This window comes from Poecilia reticulata, chromosome 6 (genome assembly GCF_904066995.2).
Source record: "Poecilia reticulata chromosome 6, P_reticulata-male-v2, whole genome shotgun sequence".
Taxonomy (NCBI): Eukaryota; Metazoa; Chordata; class Actinopteri; order Cyprinodontiformes; family Poeciliidae; genus Poecilia; species Poecilia reticulata.
Window position 1 is genome coordinate 16889222 of NC_088835.1, and position 19499 is coordinate 16908720.

Genomic DNA, 19499 nt, shown 5'->3' on the forward strand with positions numbered 1-19499 from the left:
TACACACATCGGCCTGTAGATGGCAGCAGAAAAAAAAGAAAATGAAAAGTGGGAAAGATTCATCTTGACATCTTTATTCTTGTCCTGCAATACATTTGCCACATTTTTTTAAAAGAGTAAATACATTTTAAATAGCTACACAGCTGACATTTTCACAAAATTCTTTCACGCCTCTATCCCACGGTTTGCAAGGGGAGAAAAGAGCCTTTGAGCTCGTTACGTTTGTGCAAACCATCACCTGCCCCTTCTCAATGGTCCATACAGTCTTTGTCATGCTTGCCAAAGTTTTAAACAAGTCCGTATGATGTAGGTGATTTGGTGGCCGAGTTTTTCCAACAACATGCTGCTGCTTTTTCTAATGCGATTGAGGGTTGTGTGTGTGTGTGTGGGGGCGGGGGGTTGTGTGCATAGATTTGTGAGACTATGATTATACTATAGGTGAACCGTTGTAAAAATAAAAAAATAAAAATAAAGGGGGGAGAGGTTTTTCCACCACAACTGTAACTCCATGTTACAAACTCCAGTTTTTTCAACCCCCCAGTTAAAGGTGGGGTCAATGATAATTCCCTACATCATTTCCATAATTTTAACACAAAGTGTCTTTCGAACCAAATCTAAAAGACCCAAGCACATTCACAGTTTGTGTCTTTTCTCTGGAGGAGAAATGAACAAGTAATTAAAAACAAACTGGCCACCAGAATCCACGTGATAACCAGACTGGTCAATATTTCTGGTTTTTGACTGTACAACAATCAGCTAAGACCAGACGTAATATAAAATGCAGCCAAGTAAAATTTTAAATCATTCACCGAAACCTGAAAATACGCCCAAGATGCACAAGTGAGGCAAATTTCAAAACCTGCTAACGACATTTCCACATCTGATAAATCAATCCGGTACATTTTCAGAGAATGTAATTTTTTTTTAAACTAGTTCCATTTTGGCAAAGGGTTTTATAACAGTTCACTTCTCACTTGACATGTATGTCATGTATTTTAACAAGTAAAATATCCTATCCAGAAAGATGCTGTTACAGAAGATCAAAACATAATAATAACCTGTAGTGTTTTTTTTTGTTTGTATGATTTTGTTTAACACAATCATATATTTTCAGATCAATCAACAAAGAAAATAGCAAACATCACCTCTGGTAGAGCTTGCTGCTAAGCGTGAGGTAAAGACTAGATAAAAGATAAGGCAAAATAAACACACAAGTCTCATTTAGGCAGCAAACAAATTAGTTATGGAGAGCGCAAGCATAGAAGCATTAAAAAAAAAAAAAGTACAAGCAACACTCTCCTGTAAACCACCATCAATCCATCTGTTTCACACATTAGTCCCACATGTACAGTAAATATGGTTTCATAAAATAAGCACCTGACTTGCTGTCGCCCCCTTAAAAGAGCTGTAGGTGGCAGAGAGAGAGGAACTTGAGGATAGAACGGTGTGTGTGTGTGTTTGTGGCAAAAAAAAAAACTGACATTGGACTCTGAGGCAGGACTTGTGCGCTACAACAGTCTGCAACACCAACTTCTGACACACCTTACTTTGGCTGCCAGGACAAGTTAGATGAGCCCTTCCTGGACCTTGGTTCCTGAGCCTTTACGATTTAAAGAAGCAAATCTTGTAGTCTGAGAATAGGAATCATTCATGAGTAAGCGCTGTAAACACTAGTTACAGAAATGAAATGTTGAAAAAAAGAAAAAGAAAAAAAAAACAATAACTTGCACGTTTTGCACACGCCGCAACTTTCCTTGTGAAACCAAACTGAAATGGAGAAGAAGTCTAAGGAGGTGTATTTCCAACACTTGAAGTTTGGAGGGTGGAGTTCTATTGCACCAGAACGTACGTACGCTAGCCGTCACAATTATTATTTTGCAAAGACATTTCACAATGAGACATTTGTAATTAGTGAATGCAGCTGCATCCTTGAAATCAACCCATTTCAGTAATCTCCCTTCAACACGTCTATCCCAAAAGAACCTTCTACCATTTCAAAGAGAGGTCAATAAAAATACCAAAGCAGGTGGCGTGTGAAATAAGCACTGTTCCAGTGGCTTTCATATCTACCAATCACAACAAAAATCCACACTTTTCCTTTACAGTTTACACTAATTAGTAAGACAAAAAAAAAAGTTTTTTCTCTATTTCTTTCCCTGTAGAACAGTCCAATAACAGGAGCCGCCCAAGGAAACCCAGCACAGGTAGAGTGAGTGCATGGAGGCTGATTATTTATGCAGTGTGACAAGAAAAAGTAAAAGTTCTTTCCAGTTGTTTTCCCAAATGAAAGTCAGCCAGTACTTCCAGAGGCTCTGTAGGGAGAGGGGGATTAGGTTTCAAGGCAAGAGGGAGGGAGTAGGAAACACCCCCTCTTCACAACCAGTGTCGAGACTGAAAACAATAAGTTAGCAAGAGAAACATGGAGCAACACAGCTTGTTCCAAGTCGTTAGTGGTGTTGCTCACAGGTCGATGCAGACCAAAACAAAACAAAAAAAAGGGGTAAGAAATTAGGAGATGGGACCAATCCAGTTCAGCTAGCCACTCAGGCAACAGTCCAAAAAAATCCTCTTTTTCATAAGAGTCTATGGTTCAGTCAGCCATGTTGGTTTCCTTTATGAGCTTTCACTTCAGTCATCATCCTTTAGTTAAAGTTCATGTGTCATCTTTAGGTTGTTTAATCCGTCACTTCTCGACTTTATGCTGCACCATTTCTCCTCAACATGTAAATGGAGAGCTGAAACACAAAACAACAGAAGACGGCACTGAAATGATGTTATCATTTCGAGAAAAAAAACTAACAGAATTCTGTATTCAGTCACATGCAGGGCCGCTGAACAGTTTATATACACGCAACAGGGGTATGAATGTTGTGGTCATGTTGGAATTTAAATGATGCAACTGAAAATTTCTTTTTTGATTTTCAGTCTTGAAAAGCAATATACCCTCTTGTGCTGGATTCCATATTTAGAAACTTGTGGAGGGACGCTGAACCAAATTGGGTGTGTGTAATTTTGACCACATGTGGATTAGAGGGAAAATCCCAGACAAACTAGGGAAGTCAAGCTCTGATCTAAAAAAAACATTGTTTGTTGTATTATTAGAGAATTAATGTAATGCAACAATTATTTGCTGAATCCTTGATTACATGGAGTTTGAGTATTGGGTTAATTACCCAGGGTGCACTCTGGCTATTACTCGCCGACTCCTGGAGGTAGACACTAACCCCCACAACTCTGCACAAGATGAATGGATGGATATTTTAATATGAATTGTTTAAAAAAAAAAAAAAAACGCACAGTTTCCATGACATTCATACCCATGGTGTATGCAAACCTTTTACCGGACCAATGGAGGGACAGTTACTGAGTTCATAATGTTTTACCTGCATCACGACACCACACATCTGCAACTCATACAGTCCTGGCCGCTCTCATCAGGTGGGTTCAGCTTCCTCAGCTTGTGCTGTCTTATTTCCCTCACCAGTGTGTAGAAGGCGTCCTCCACTCCCTGCCAAGCACACACAAACAGGGTTACAGAAAAATGGAGGCTCTTACCACGAGAAAAACCAAAGGACCACATATGTATCTTTTATAACTAGCAGCAGGTGTGCGGATCGGCTGATAAAACTACCATGGCAACCCCTTCACCGCTTCATGGCAAAACCGTAATCTATATGCTAAATCTTTGGGTTGAAAATGCGAGTGACAAAGAATCAACAGGTTCCAGCCTGAATGCGAGTGTATTAAGTACCTACAAAATAATGTGTGACAGTGAGTCACAGACAGTGGGAGCTTTGCTGCAACTGTTCCTAAGAAGGCTTTATAAATGATGTAGCTCTACTGTAGGCCAAGGTAAGCTAGCCATGACTCACCGCCTGCAGCATAATAAAAATGTTCTCGGCTACAAAAATTACATCACCCCACAGGCCGTGCACCGCTTTGTGTGCTTGAATATGTGAAAAGTAAAATGCTGAGACCAAATTTAGAGTGCTGCCAGCCGTAATGGATTTGATTTCAACGCATAATGCAAATGGATATTTGCCCAATTAATACATAATACAAAATATGACTTAAAGGTTTGCGGAGATGGGGGGCGGGGGGTAAAAATACGTATCATTGAAAGAAAAACAGAAACAGAAAAATAGGAAACAGATTCTGAACACCTACCTGCCGTGTCTTAGCCGAGGTCTCGATGTAAGGGATGCCGTAGGAGCGAGCAAGCTCCTGGGCTTGCCTTGTGTCCACTGTGCGTGCTGGGAGGTCACATTTGTTGCCCACAAGCACCATGGGTACATCATCAGAGTCTTTCACGCGCTTGATCTGTTCTCTGTGAATTGAGAGATTGCAGAATTTGAGATTACATTTTACAAAAAAAAAAAAAAAAAGTTTTTCTCCCTACAGGTGATCTAAGGATTAATGAAGCTAAGGATTAATTAGGGATGGACAATACTGGGAAATTACGTGATTACAATATCAGCTGTGAAAAATAAAAAAATAAAAAAAAATCGTTATTTTCTGTACATTGCATCTGTTATAGTGAAAACGAAAGCATTGTTGATATGCAAAGCATGAATTCCTAAAACTTTGAATACAAAGTGCCACCAATTATTACGGTCAAAACAGTCTGTGGAGATGTTCACATTGCACACAATAAATGCTAATGATACACTTGTGACATATTGCGCAGTACTTTGTAGTAGTAATCCACAACAACATGTCTACGTCTGTGGGATCCTCCTGACTCCGTAAACAAGCACAGCCCGGCACCTCCACAGGAGAAGCAACCTATCACCCAGGGAACTTTAGGACCCAGAGGTAGAGCCGTGGCAAAGTCTACGCTGGGCTGTGCTGCACTGCACTGCTGAAGGAGGACAGTGGGGAGAAACAGAGGAGGGGGGGAGGTGGAGGGATAGACAACAGGCAGGCGGCAAACAGCATTACCTCATCACTACAGCAGCAAGTGCCAAACGTTGTGCAGCCTGGGGGCTGAGGAGGGGGCGACTGAGTGAGAGCAGTGGGTCACATCAGATCAACTCATGTACAGCAGGAAGCTTCTGCCACTGTCAGCTCAGTCCACTTTCATCCTAATGCAACACTATAACCCCACATATATGATCCTCTCCAGCAGATAGTCAGCACTGCTATTTTAATGCATCGTCATGAGCTACCAGTAGGACTCGAGAGAAAAACTCGATTGGCGAAGATAAAGAGCCCTGTCATCTCCAGCAGAAACTCCCCCACTTCCCGCTGGCTTTCTCCTTTCCCTGTCCTTGGGTGCGTTACCTCTGCCTGCTCCTCTAATTGAGTCAGGATCAATTTCATTGGCATCACACTGTAAGCCTCCAGTTGGGGGCTAAGCTTTCTTTAGCTTGTGTTAAACGCTACAGCATGACATCACCCTACTACTGCAGAGAGCTGGCACACTCACACATTGACACAAAGCTCTCTGAATCCAGACCCCACAGGAGCCCTCGTAACATATTCACATATACATGTAGACACGTAAAGAAAGGCTAAGAAGAAGACTAAACAATGTTCTTGTGTGTCAGATATACCAACAATGATATATATGTGTATCCGGATATCTTCAACAAACCTGTACTGGTGAATGTCCTCAAAAGACTTGGTGTTGTTGATTGCAAAGACGCAGAGGAAGCCCTCTCCTGTTCTCATGTACTGATCCCTCATGGCGCTGTACTCCTCCTGACCTGCAGTGTCCAGGATGTCCAGCAAGCATGTCTCCCCGTCGATCACCACTTGCTTCCGGTAGGAGTCCTTCAGAAAAAGGAGACACTTAAATGTTTTAATTTATGCACAAAAAAAATAAACAACAACAAAAAAAAAAGCATCGTACTCCAACAGTCCTGAAGAGGACGGTGAGGGGAATCATCTCTGAGCTGTTGCAGAAACTGAAAAGTTGAACATTTAGAGAGTCTTTGTAGTTTAGGAACTGCAACATCAAAAGCAGAACCATCACACTGTGACTTAGTTTTCTGCAACACATACCTTACTTAAAATGCTGAACTGCTGTAATGACTAAGAAGACACAGATCGAATGTGCGCATTTAAACAGACAAGTCTTTTCTGACCACTGTTATAGATTTAGTCAAATTGAATAATTCAGGTGGCAGACTGGGATGTTCAAAACATGAGGATGCTTGAGTATTGTTATCAGAGTGCCAAACAAAATGTGAAGGTTAATCTTTGAAGACACTGAACAAACAGTTTTATAAAGGTTCATTTTATTTTTGTTAATAATAAAAAAAAAAGTTCCACCATCACAAAACCAAGAAATTAGCCGATCACCTGTTCCTTTAGTACAGCTGTGTCAAATGTTTTTTGTCCACATTGTACATAGACTTAGTAATTAACCTGCGTGAAGTCAGATTGAAATTGTTGTAAAATTACAGGTTTCTGTTTATTCCCTCTATTGGCAAACCAGTTCTGTTGTAACCCATCATTGTGACTATCCAAACATCCAGTGTCTATGCTGGAAGGAACAGAACCGCCAGCCAGCCTTGGGAGTTTCCCCAGAGCGATTAATCACCTGTTGTGTTGACATTGGACTCATCCAACCCGAGAGACGGATGCTGGAACTGGGTCACTGCAGACCCAGGCCAAGTTTAAAAAGTAATCAGTCGGACCTCAAGTAAGGCGTTCCATGTTTTACTAAAAGCCTCCATCTAGTGTTGGTGAAGTTTATTCATCAGCTTAGGCCATGAAATCCTTTTTTCTTTTCACTCCTGAGAAATGACTAAACTCAGAATTTTGTGAGATTTTTCAAAAAATAGACAAGTGTGGCAGTGAAAGGCTGGCAAGCTATTCAGACATTTAATGACTTTAGCAACTTAAGTCAACTCAAAATGAAAGTGTTTGTATGAAAGGGCTACAAGCCTCTGCGAATCTACAATTTCACAACGGACATTCGGTACCTCTTTTTTCCAGCCAAACAACGGCCATGGAGTTACATAAACTGTGCCTGGCAGTGTTAGCAATCCGCTACGCAGGCTGGAATATTCCAGTGTGTTTTAGCTTTTGCAAAAAAAATAAAACCAAACAAAAAAAACAGAGTAAACCTTTAGATTCAGTCAGCTGTGCTACAACATCAAAGAGAATGTCTTCTGGTCCTTTTTGCCTTCAAGGGCTTCTGGTTGTTGCTGAAAATGAACCCTAAAGAACCATGTTTAGCTGATTCACCAAATCAGCTGATGAGGGAGATTTATACAGCATACACCTGACTAACCTGTTGGCTTCCAAGACCTTCGTGAACGTACATCATTTTTCCCCACAAGAAGTCCATATTAAAGTTAGTGATTTTTTTTTAATACTTATCTCTAACAAACTGTATCGCAAGTGCGGGAAAATTAAATGATAATAAATAGAAACATGGTCTAAATATGTGAATTACAAACAGATAGTTCAAGGGGGATCTGACGTAGGCTGCTGCATATCCCAGCTGACATTGTCTTGCTGTTGGGTCACCGAGTTGTGAGGAAGGATGTCCAGCAGAAAGATGGATGTGGTTGGATTTCGGTCATCGTGAATCCATCTCTACTTCCCATTAAATCTTGACAGATTTTCAGATCCCATGAAAAATGAGGGGATGAGAGGAGCAGCGTATCGGAGCCAATGTTTAGCCTTCCAACATGCGGTCACACACAAAAAAACATGGAGTGCTCTGCCTTTGTTTGTTCGAGCATAGGGGCCAGGAATGCAAATACACAAAAAGGACATTGTCTGGCCAGAGGCAGGCGTGGTGAGAAAGTGAGGGAGAGAGGGGAGACTGACAGAAAAAGAGAGAAAAGAGAGGAGAAAAATACTCTCCCTGGCTGCCTGCTTGTTACAAGCATTGCAACCTTTTCCTCCAATGTTAGATCCGCGATGATGTAAAATGTAAGGTTCGCGCAAACTCCTTCAAAGTCTGACCATTTTGGAGAATCGACAGGAGATCCGGTGCATTTAGTGAGAGAAACATGGCTCAGATCAAGCCTTCATGTCAGCGAGGTTCACAGTATGCTCTGTGCTTCTGCCATCCAAGCCGCTAAAATGTCATGTCAAAGCATTTCCACAGCTTAGAGTGCATTTAATGACACACCAGGCGAAGATCCTGAGTGACCTGAGTGTTTTCACCCAGTAAGAACCAAAGATTAATGCAGCTTGCTGCTGTAATCTGCCCACAAATAAAGGCAATTACATGAAATTGGATATATTAGACGTTTGTCTGTTTAATTATTTTGATAATATAGAATATTAGGCAACCATACTGTGAAAATCTGATTCGAGCCTCTATGCCTAATACTTCCAAAGTATAAAGATTCTAAAACTAGAGATAAATCATCCAATGTTGAATAAAACCAGAACGAATACCAAAACACAACAGTTCAAGAGGGAATAATTAATAATTATTTTTTTTAAGCATCATGATCTACTCAGTGCCACTTCAAGCTCTGGGTGACATATCCACAGGAGTAACAGAATGTGCAGTGCAGTCATACCTCTATGGTAGGGTCATATTCATCCACAAAGTGGTTCTGGATGAGCTGGATGGTGAGCGCACTCTTGCCCACGCCTCCAGCTCCCACCACCACCAGCTTATACTCCGTCATGTTTGCTGCTGCCGTCCACAACGCGACGCTGACGGAGAGAAGAAAGAGGGCGTTAAAAACGAGCATGCTAGGAAAAGACTAAAAGTAAAAAAACAATGCTTAAATTAAGAACCAAGCGGTGAAAAGTTTTCTAGTCATTGGGTCATTCACGACATGAGGTACAGAAAAAACATCCGATGGCGGCCTTACTGCCCGTTGGCGAGAAAAAGTGGCGTTTTACATGTGTTTGAGTAGGTATTCAGTGGGGGGGTTGAAGTTGAGCCCCTCAAAAAGGGGAATGTGAAAAATGTGCCGACGGTACTCAGTGTTCCCATCCTTGACCACAGTAAAGAGAGAGCATGAGAGTGGGAGCAGCAAAAGAAGGAGAAAAGAAGGAAGAACACAATGACACTGGCAGACGATGGATCCTCATCACTCAGGCTTCAGATTACTAAAATCTGCCTTTTGACCTTGATAGACGGAGGCCACAGACGCATACAGAGCATCCAGCAGAACACAAGTTCAATGAAACAGAATCTTTATTTGTTGTTACCTCAAATTTTCTCCATAGTCAACATCAGCAGGAATAAAAATTCTTTTAATGGGGGAGTATGGTTTAATTTTTTTCCCCTTTAAATCCACGCATAGTTGAAATAATACATACTCTTAAATAAGCATATAGCTGTCACAAATATTTGGATAAATGTCCCATACCTAGTTGGAGAGTTTTGCAACAACCAATATTCTTCGGACAGAATCCGTTCTCGATCTTTGACTACTATTTTTTTTTTTTCCCCCATCAGAAAAGATCAAGTTTATTTGATTACCGTAATTGGTTTTCTGACACAAACCTGGCTTTTAAGCATAGTTTATACATTTTTAAAGACTTGATGTCAGTGGACATTCCAGAGGCAAAGAGTTAGCCCACTTCATGTCAAAGTCTGCTTTGACATGAAGAACCAGAAAAAGCATCAACACCATTGTTCCTTTAGCAGTGGTGTAAGTTTAACATACCCACGGACTCGGAGGTAACCGACAAGAAAGGCACCTGCTCCAAAAATGGACGCCACCCATCTTGACTGAAATTTGCTCCTCTCCACAAGAAGCCAAATGCTCTCTGTAGAAAACTTCAGAAGTCAAAGGTCGAGGTATTTGACCACAATTACAAGAAGAATGTTTGGAGGAGTAAATGTGTGACTTTCAGATACAAGATCATTGAAACAACCTTCAGGAATGGTGATGGCACATCAAGTTGAGGGTCTGTTCCTCTGCTAGACGGTGCATTTATGATTGGCTGACATGTACAAAAAAACATAAAAAGGACCACATCTAAATTCTTCAGTTTAATAAATTAAATAAAAGTTGTATGTCTACCCAGTGCAAAAAAAAAAAAAGGAAAAAAGAAAAGAAAAAAATCATGACGAACTGCCACTGTGCTAAAGTAGCTGGATGGACTTCAAAACCAAATCAACATTATCAACAGTGAAACACTTCTCCAATAACTGGGAAAATTTTAAACTCAAACACCGACATGGATGAAAAATTCTGGTTTTATCTAAAAAAAGTAAATAAATAAAATTAAAAAAATAAAAAGAGCTTTAAAAAAAACAACTGTCATAAGGACAACAGTGTTCTCACGGATCCATTGACTTGTAGCTAAGGGGTTTAAGAATTTCCTTGCTTCTGGTTGAATGGCGTAAAGTACAAAAGATGTTGATTAACAAACCTACATTTTGTTTATATATATTGTATATATATATATAACAAAATGTTATATATAACCCTAACCCTAACCCATATATTGTATATAAAACAAAAGCTAATAGAAAGAAGAGATGATCACACAGATCCAATGACATCAACAAACTGCTGCACTGCTCACCTGTAAAATTCCAGGTGTTGGCAAGTGGAAAGAGTAGACATGAATGTTTTACACGATGTTCTGAAGTAGAGTGTGACTCAGTTTATGGAAAAATTACAAAAAGGTTTCTAAATCTATGACCTGAGAATGACACCTGATTCACAAGCCCATTAAAAAAGGAATAGAGCATAACCTCAGACGAGGATTTTGTCATTTTGTTCATGACTAATACCTTTGGCACCAGATTAACATCAGACAGCCCCTGATTGGCCAGGTGATGCCATCATGATGTCACCTCTCATTACGTCAATTAGGAAAATAACGGGGATTTCTATTGACGTCAAGACGTTATTGTTCTGAAGAACTTCATATTTTCATTTTCGATGTGGCAGGACATATTTGTGCACATTCAAACTTCAATTTTGTAATAAAATGCAGATCTTATGTTAATCATGTTATATTTATATTAATTGTGTGTTTGTGTCAGATTTCCTGTTTGGCAAATTTGACTGATATTTAATCATAGTTTTAAATGTGTGACATTTGTAAATATGTTACTTTTTAATGCATATTTTTAAAAAAATAAATCAATATCTATGTCACACCTTAATCCTTCATTCTAAGTGTATGTTTCTCTCATTCCTTGCTGTTTTGATGAAACACTCAAAGAAATAAAAATAAAAGCTAGCTGGGACTAACATGCATATAAGGTGTCCTTGGCCTAATGTTTTGTAAAAGGCTTAAAAAAAGAAAATCATTAACCCACACCACCTGTTACAGTGTGTATCCAGTGCATTAAGGTATCATTACAGGCAAGGGTCACATACTGTATGCCACTGAACCTTGTGTGGGCAAAGAAAAGTCTTCTGCCATTTTAAATTCACTGTTCTGTCCACTAGACAAACTCTTTGCTCACCAAGGATTTTAGCTAAAATTCAGTTCTACTGTAAGAGCAGAAATACACGAAACGTCGTCCCTGGAGTGCAGTTTCAGAAAGAAGAGCAGCAATTCTCTGAAACGGAGCAACATGTCAGAGAAACAAAAAGAAAGCGAATAATTACAAAAAGCGCCTTCATGTGGCAAATCAAGTGGAAAGTGAAAAACAACTGACAACTTGTCACATTTGGTGTTATGTTTGGGTGTGGTGTTGTATTATTAGAATCTCAGAGCAAAAAGGCTGTGTTATTTGCATACAAACTGTGCCACTGTGCTGTGTGGGCAGACTAATATTAGCCAACAGAATGACCAGAATGATGTTAATGATTGACAGGAGAGCAGGGCTCCATACTGACAACGGGCATTAACTGCTCTCATTTAATCACAATGATACACTTTATGTTCCAGCGTAACATCCCCAATATGCGAACCTGGGTGGAAAGTGTAGCACGTAATGCTTCTTTTTGTAAAAACACCTAAAAACCTTTTAAAACTTCATTGTGGACTGCAAAATCAACTAAAGTAGCTTCTTCAGAGTTGATCGCAAAGATCTGAGCAAGTATCGGAAGTACAATCTTGTCATCAAAGTATATCAAAGTTAAAAAAAGAAAAAGCAATAAAAAAGGCTACATTTTTCTATTATGTTACTTGTTTAGTGCTGCTCCTTCACCACATCTGGTATGCACGGCTGTTCATAGGAATACTAAACCTTTCCTGTGCTTAAAGTATTTTGTTGTTCAACTTTGTGTATATAAAAAAATACCACCTAAAAACTTCTTTAATTAATGTGTTTTATTTGAGCAACATAAGATATAACTGATGCTTTTCTGTTCCGAATAAAAGCAGTTACAGTATGATACCATGGGAATCTCATGCTGGTCCATGTTTGCGTGTAACTGGTTGAATGGACACCTGCACTTTAATAATATACAATAAAGTCTTTTAATATAGTTTTCAATTAATTGGGTTTTAAACATAATTTATATTAAAAAAATAAAAGGTAATTGATAAATACACTTATAGCCAGTTGTATTACACATTCAACTTCAATTATCCCTAGTCTTTTAATCCGTTTATAACAAACCACACTAACCTGACCACTTCAGTCATTTTGATCTAACCAGCATGCTCAAAGGTTCAGCTCCCGTTAGTAGATTATTTACAAGCACTATATATCTCAACTATTAACCAGTTGTTTTTTTGAGTGTGTGTGTGTGTGGAGAACTGAATTACTCAGTACATACGATGAGGAAACCAAGCTCACCAGAGTTTGGCATGGCTGATTGATATAATCACATTTTTATGACAACTTTAACATCTGAAAACATGAAACAAATTAAGCAGTCAGTCATTCAAAGGAAAACTCCACTGCGGATTTTTATACTGTGTCACTTTAAGGTTCGTGCAACTTGATTTGTTTTGCAATACTGCAATCTGTTGAATTGGACCACATACCATTTTGAAACATTCAATGGAAGTAAAAAAAGAAAAAGTAAATAAGGCAGAACAAATATACACAACCCCACTTCTTTGTGAGGTCCACAACTCTTAATACTGTATAAAATGCCATTTTTAATGTCTTCCCCTACTTGGCAAAAAGAATTACTCAATAAACATTAATTTATTGTTATAGGCAAGTGCAAGAAGTAGCATGAAAATTAAAGATATTAAACAATTCAGTAGAAAGCGAAAACGTAGCTCAGAATCCTGCATTGTTGATAATAATTGAAAAACAATCGACTTAAAAAACAACAAGAAGTATAAAATTCCAAAAACGATGAATGTGACAGCTGTGGCTAAGGTTGCCCAATATTAGCAAATGTGCTAAATTTGATGAGTGGTGTGATAATAATATGAGTTGTGGTAAATAAACAAATAAATAAACAGCACTAATGTGTTCCTGCTTTGGGTTCACAACAAACATATGATACTATGCAGCTACTGAGAAAAAAAAATACATTAAATGTTTCCATCTCAACAACATCATTTTATTTAAAAAGTTTTTTTTTCTGGTTGACATCGCTGTTTTGGCAGTAAAACAGCTGAGTTGCAGCATCTTAATGACTCGGCCACTTACATTTTTATGATGCATTAAATAACAAGTGTCACCAAATATATTGCAGACACAGAGAGCCTGAATGCACGGCACTTAAAAAATTAGCTAACACTTACTGCAGCTCAGACACTTCTTCACAATACACTGTTTAGAGTGGTACTACAATAACAATAAATTAGTAATATATTGTGATGGCCAAGTCGTCACTCCTATCCTACATACGTCTGTGTATAAGAGTTGTTGAAGCACAGACTAAAGCCGTAGCCTAAGTTATGTGAATCTCACCCAAAGTTTTGAATGCTTTGTCATTTAGGCAGAGTTTCATTTGTTTCCTTAGGTTTGGTAGCATTTTATTAAATACACTCTTCCCTCTTCAAGCCCATTGCATGGCAGATGCACTCCTTTTATATAAGCCTGATTTTTTTTTTTTTTACTAAATATTCCACTCCTTTCCTTGAGACACACAAAGCAGCCAATTCTTAAATAATTCTGTATCTTAGAAGCTATGTGAATTGTGAGAATCAAATATATTTATTTTGTTGCTATGCAGCTTCGCATATGCGCTAAATGTCAAGCCAAACGTTTAAGTGTTGTAATATTTCCGAAGCTCTAAAATGTGCAATCCTGTGGCCTTGTCCAGTTATGACCAAACCCAATTCACCAAACATCTGACCAATAGGGAGGGGGCATCTGGTTTAACAAACACAGACCGCTACTGTGACCAAAATGTTTTTACATCTCATGGATTAAAACATACATGTTTTTCCCCCTCTATTGTTCATGCTTATAATAGAATATAAAATTAAAAATATTTTTATTTTCCATTTTTAAAACAAGCCAACAGAACACAATTAGTACAGAGAGAAAGTTAAAATTTCACACAGCAGGACTAGTTTGTGGCATTACACCGCTAGAACCCAACAAATGATCAAAATCTAGAGCCTTAAGATGCTAATTCAACCCGCCTGCGTCTGCTGCTGGGAGACTAGAGGAAGCAAAGCAGACACTCATGCCATCTTCCCACAAAACTAGGCCATGGGAGCATCTGATTAATAATCCACACATACATATGGAGATGAAGAGCAAAATGAATCATTGATGGATGCTGTCTGGTTCCTGAAGCCACTTGTTGTCACTGGGGGCTTAAACCGAGCTGGTCTTCGTGCAGATGGAAAGGAGGCATGAAAACACAGTCGTCTGTGTTTGCAGAAACCTCGTCCACTTTGCTACCACACAGACGGAGAAAGCGCTTGAGCTCTTTGTTAGAGATGCTGGAAATTGTAAAATTTACAAACCTTTAATTTAATCATTTTCTTTGCTAATTTTAGCATCATTAGTACAGTAGTTGTGGTCTTTTATGTGAACACAGATTGATAAAGTTGGAGACCAACATCTCCATGTGTTTTTTTCCCCCCCTTCATAAAGCAATCAATGGGATATGCAAAGTGTGAAGTATTAACCTTTGCAGTGGTATTTGGCCTTTTCTAAAGGTATAGTACTTGTTTTTTGGTATAGTACTTGTTTTTATCGTTTGTAGCATATTTTGCTACAAACGATAAAGTATACACTAAAGGAATGCTGTTATTGCATTTTAAACAAAATGTTTATTGTCTTATTTAAAAAAAACGAATTTAATTATTTGGTACGTGCATCTATTAATGTATTTTTAGTATTACATTAAAAAAGACTTAAGTGGTTAAATAAATAAAAAAAATCTGACAGGAATGTGCTAATTTTCTATCCAATTAATGAAATATCAGAATAAACAACAACTAAAATAACCAATAGTTACAGCCCTATATGACTATGAAAAGATAAAGTGATGTAGTTGACACAACCAGGCAGCTCGGGTGCAACACTGAAGAAGCAACAGTATGCTGAGAAAGAGTAACTTTGCCGCTGCAGCAACCCAACAAGCCAAGTGGCGTCCATTTCTGTCCCAAAGTCCCAAAAAACCTTTGCAGAGACGCTCCCCATCCGATGAGGGAACACTACCCCAGCGTCTATGCGTTTAAAGGTATTTATAGCACACCACCTCCAGCATGGGAAATTAACATTTCGTTTTGAAACCCTAGAGCATCGCCTGGACCAAGAGGATAACCTTACACGACAGCTTACGGAGGGTGCAAGCACGGAGAAGCAACGGGTCGGTGGGAGGGGAGATCCGCTCTCACTGCATGCCAAGAGCACAACTACCACACACAAGAAGGGTCAACGTGGAAAAGAGAAAATGTGTAGATGCCACCAGCAGTATGATGGGCCAGAAAGAAAAATAAATAAAATAAAAAAAATAAACAAACTTTAGTTTACACAAACCTCAATGTCATCACAATCTATTCAATGCACAAGAAGCAAGACAACTGAAAATCCTCTATAAACATACATTCCCTCCATTAAAGTGCTTAATTGGTTATAGAATCCATACAAGCAGAACCACTGCAGAGATAATAGATTTTTAATGGCGTAATGATGGTAAGGAGACCCTCTCCTGGGAAGTATCAGTCAGATAGTGAGACTCCGAGAGCCGGACTAAAAACCTCAACAGTCCGCCACACCCTCCTGCTGTTTTCCAATGACATCATCATCATCATCATCATCATTATCATCGTCATCCTAAACAGGACTGAAACAAGTGTTGACCGGCAAGTAAGAAATGACAAGTTGCCTTTCTGAGAAAAACATGACAAAAGCACACGAGGATGTGAGTTTAAGGCGCGTGTGAGAACGAGAAAGCAGATCTGCTCATTTAAAGCGATGAGCAGACAAGCTGAATTTTCATTTTCTTATTCGACATCACACCTACACGTGTGAGTGTGCACAGGCCAAAACACTCTGCTCTTGAAAGGCCCTCGAGTCCAAGTGACCTTTTCCCCACTGGGTCATCCTTTCAGCTTGTCGGGCAGGGTGGGACGACACAGGCGGCAGGCTAGAGATGAAAAGGCTAGCTGACTCCCCTCCCCATATCACACACAGACACAAAACCCAGCCAGTTCCAGGCTTATCAGACCCCAAACATCCCAAAACTTTGAAGTTGGGTTGTTGTTTTTTTTTCTTCTTCTTCTTCTTGCAGCTGGAGGACTTGGTGAATCCTGAACCCAGACGTTTTTGAGAAACAGAAACCTACACAGGGTTTCACTAGTAATTATCGGTCATATTTCAGAAGAATTGCACTTTTTCAGAATTACTAATCTACAGTAGAAGGCAGACAACATGCATATAAAAATTTGTGATGTGATTTGGCTTAAAATAACTCCAGAGATTCAAATCCGCACATTTGAAAAGGGTAGTAAGCTTACATTGTTTTAAGAAGGTTATTTTTTTGTTAAAAAAAATGATAACTCAGAAAAGTCTCTCTTCTTCTGGAACGCAGTTTGGTAACATCAAGGCCACATCTGTCGCCAGAACAGGACAGCAAATTATATTCACACCTTTATCTCTGGACTTTTTCCAGCTGGCTCCTTCTTTGGCTTTTAAGGAAAGCTGTAAAACTGTAGACATTTAGAAGCAACCCCAATATAAACGACTCTATGACTACCTGATGTTCGCATTAAGGCAGCACAATATTAGGAAAACTATTCATAATTGTGCTATTGTTGCTGAATATGGCAATGAGGACCATGATTTTGGACTAAACCACATCTTCTCTTCTTCACTCTTTGGGTATGTTGTCAACCTAAAGCTTTAGCATCTCAGGTGCAAAAATCTATATTAGTCATGTGCATCAAGGGCAGAGAAAGTCAGTCCAGCTATCCAAATATATTACTTGGTTACAGAGCTTGGATGCATAACACTTGAAATATAATACCATAGCAAACCATGCACCCAAACAGTCCACTGCAACGGTGATGGCGTTCATGCTGATACTGCCATCATTACTGTGATTGAATACATTTCGTATTTCAGCTTCGTTTTTATTGTTGCAGCTAAAAGTAGCTTTAATAGTTTTCGATATCTTACTTCTGGAGAGATTGTGAATTTTGCTCCAGTCACTGGAGTAGAGATTCAACTATTGGCCAAGACCCTGAAAAAAAACCCTTTGTGTTTGTTGTTTTGAGTTGCAGTTTTCTATAACTGATTTGTGAGAGAACACCCTCAAATCACTCGTGATTTTTGAATCAATCAATATCGTAATTTCAAATATCCGTGTTGTTTTATCTGAAGAAGTATGTGAACTGAATTGTTCTTTTTTTTGTTTCCAGGCAGAATAGATAAAAGAAAAGAAAAATGATCAGGATGCTGCCATCATCATGTTTCGTCGAGGGGGATGCTATTTTTCTGATGTACAATTCTGTCCCTAGTTTGTATTTTCTACATTTTCTGCAGTGACTTGTTGAATATCAAAGTTTGATTTGCCTTGAGACAAGTCAAATGAAAAAAAAAAAACAGCAAAAAAAACAAAAAAACACCCATAATTGTTAGTTTATATATTCAAGTATCTTTTGTTCTAAAAGGTAAGAAATTTGGTGCATGATTACACAAGCTGGGCAAAGTAATATTGAAAGCAAGCAAATTGTAAGAGATCAGTAGTTGAGTACACATCAGCTTCCAGGTTTTAGAATCTAGTTCACATAAACATAGCTTTTCTCCCCTCTTCGGAAAAAAAAAAATTTGCATGTTTGCTCTCAACAGTAAATCACTCCAAATGTAACAGAAGTCAGTCTATATCATTTTCCCTCCTAAATAGTTGTGCATTGATTATCCACACAATTATACTTCATCTTACACGGACTAATAAGCTTTCCTAGGGCGACTGACTGTCCCCATAAGTCTGGTCCAGAAACTGAATGCGTTTGTCTGCCATACTCAGAATACTCAACACTGTTTTTAAATGGTGAAATTGTATTTTATATTATGCAGTATGACCTTCAGACTGAATAAAGGCACTGTTTCAAGTCAGTTAGCTGTCATTTATTAATTATTATGTAGATCATTCATAAGGAGTTGAATGTTTCAGAACATCTAAAAAAAACCTTTTTTTTTTTTTTTTCAAATTAAGCCATGAAATGAGATCAAGTGCATTTGAAAACCATACTTATTAGGACAGCTGAAAAGACATTACTGATCGATCGATTTTCTGTCCAACTTTAGTTCTAACACATTTTCAGAAAATAGATTGTTGCATGCCGTTTCTATAAATTCCTTGTAGAAACATTTTGACTTCCGCAGTGATACGTTCAATTCTTACGGAGTGAGATGGGGCGTCACCCTATTTGTCTGTGTTGCCAATATCAGCAAATACTAAGGATTCTCTCTACATTACTGAACATTTACAAAAAAAAGAACGTTCACTTTTTTTCTAGATGCAAATAGCCTCCACTTTCCCTTTCAGAGTCGGATAAAAGGGGACACCCAGTGACCATCATATCACTTAATTTCCAAGTTCCAACACCACAACTATTTTGTGACTGTTTAGCAAAACTCGACACAACCCGGCGTCTAATTATTCAGGCACAAATAAAAGAAAATATCGGTTATGAGCTGTGTAGAAAAGGTTTAGGCTCGCCGTGGGTAAGTAAAAAGATGTTATGATAGCTAGCTAACACGTTTTAACTGTGGACCGCAATCTTATGCGGTGTGCAAAACACCGAACGCGTGTAAAAAGACGACACATACCAGAGAAAGAAAAAAAAAAATCATCCCCTTTGAGCATATTTCTAATCCAGGAATGTGAAGTATATACTCACAACGAGCAGAGGTCTAATTACCGACAAAAGCGATGTTTCGTCAGTCGCAGAGGAAGAAAGAAATCTTTCAATTCCGTTGCCACAGTTAGATGAAAAAACAAAATGTTCCTGAGATCTGTCCAAACGTCTCTTCGGGTTATCAATATCCTTTATTTGCCAATGTAGTAGTTCATTTATTTTTCAGTAGGTAATACGCAGGAAAAAGAATCACTGGTTTTCAGTATGATGAGCCCGCGTAGAACAATGTGCTTCCACAGTGAGAGCGGAGCAAAGGAGATGAGGAGTACAGAGCCCACGCCCAGCTCTATCAAACATAGAACCGCCCCGGTTACTGGTCTGTTACAGATGCGTTCAAGGACTGTAAGAAATATGGCTAC

The 19499-nt window shown here is 38.8% G+C and overlaps 1 protein-coding gene across 1 annotated transcript; it reads right to left on the reverse strand.

Annotated features, from left to right (window-relative positions):
• Positions 1-53: 53 nt before the first annotated feature.
• Positions 54-19431, reverse strand: hrasa (HRas proto-oncogene, GTPase a). The gene is made up of 6 exons (XM_008411533.3): positions 19123-19431; positions 8496-8634; positions 5597-5775; positions 4168-4327; positions 3384-3508; positions 54-2735 (listed from the first exon to the last, which is right to left on the reverse strand). Exons 2-5 carry the CDS (start codon positions 8604-8606, stop codon positions 3389-3391), a joined length of 570 nt encoding a protein of 189 aa, XP_008409755.1. The 5' UTR covers positions 8607-8634; positions 19123-19431; the 3' UTR covers positions 54-2735; positions 3384-3388.
• Between the last annotated feature and the right edge of the window lie 68 nt (positions 19432-19499).

Bases quoted from the DNA above. Each gene is read 5' to 3' on its own strand.
- hrasa (XM_008411533.3), bottom strand. From the start codon at position 8,606: ATGACGGAGTATAAGCTGGTGGTGGTGGGAGCTGGAGGCGTGGGCAAG. The intron at 4,328-5,596 runs GTTTGTTGAAGA...CTCAATTCACAG, and splicing joins GAGGACATTCACCAGTACAG to AGAACAGATCAAGCGCGTGA. The intron at 3,509-4,167 runs GTAGGTGTTCAG...TGTGCTTGGCAG, and splicing joins CCTCGGCTAAGACACGGCAG to GGAGTGGAGGACGCCTTCTA.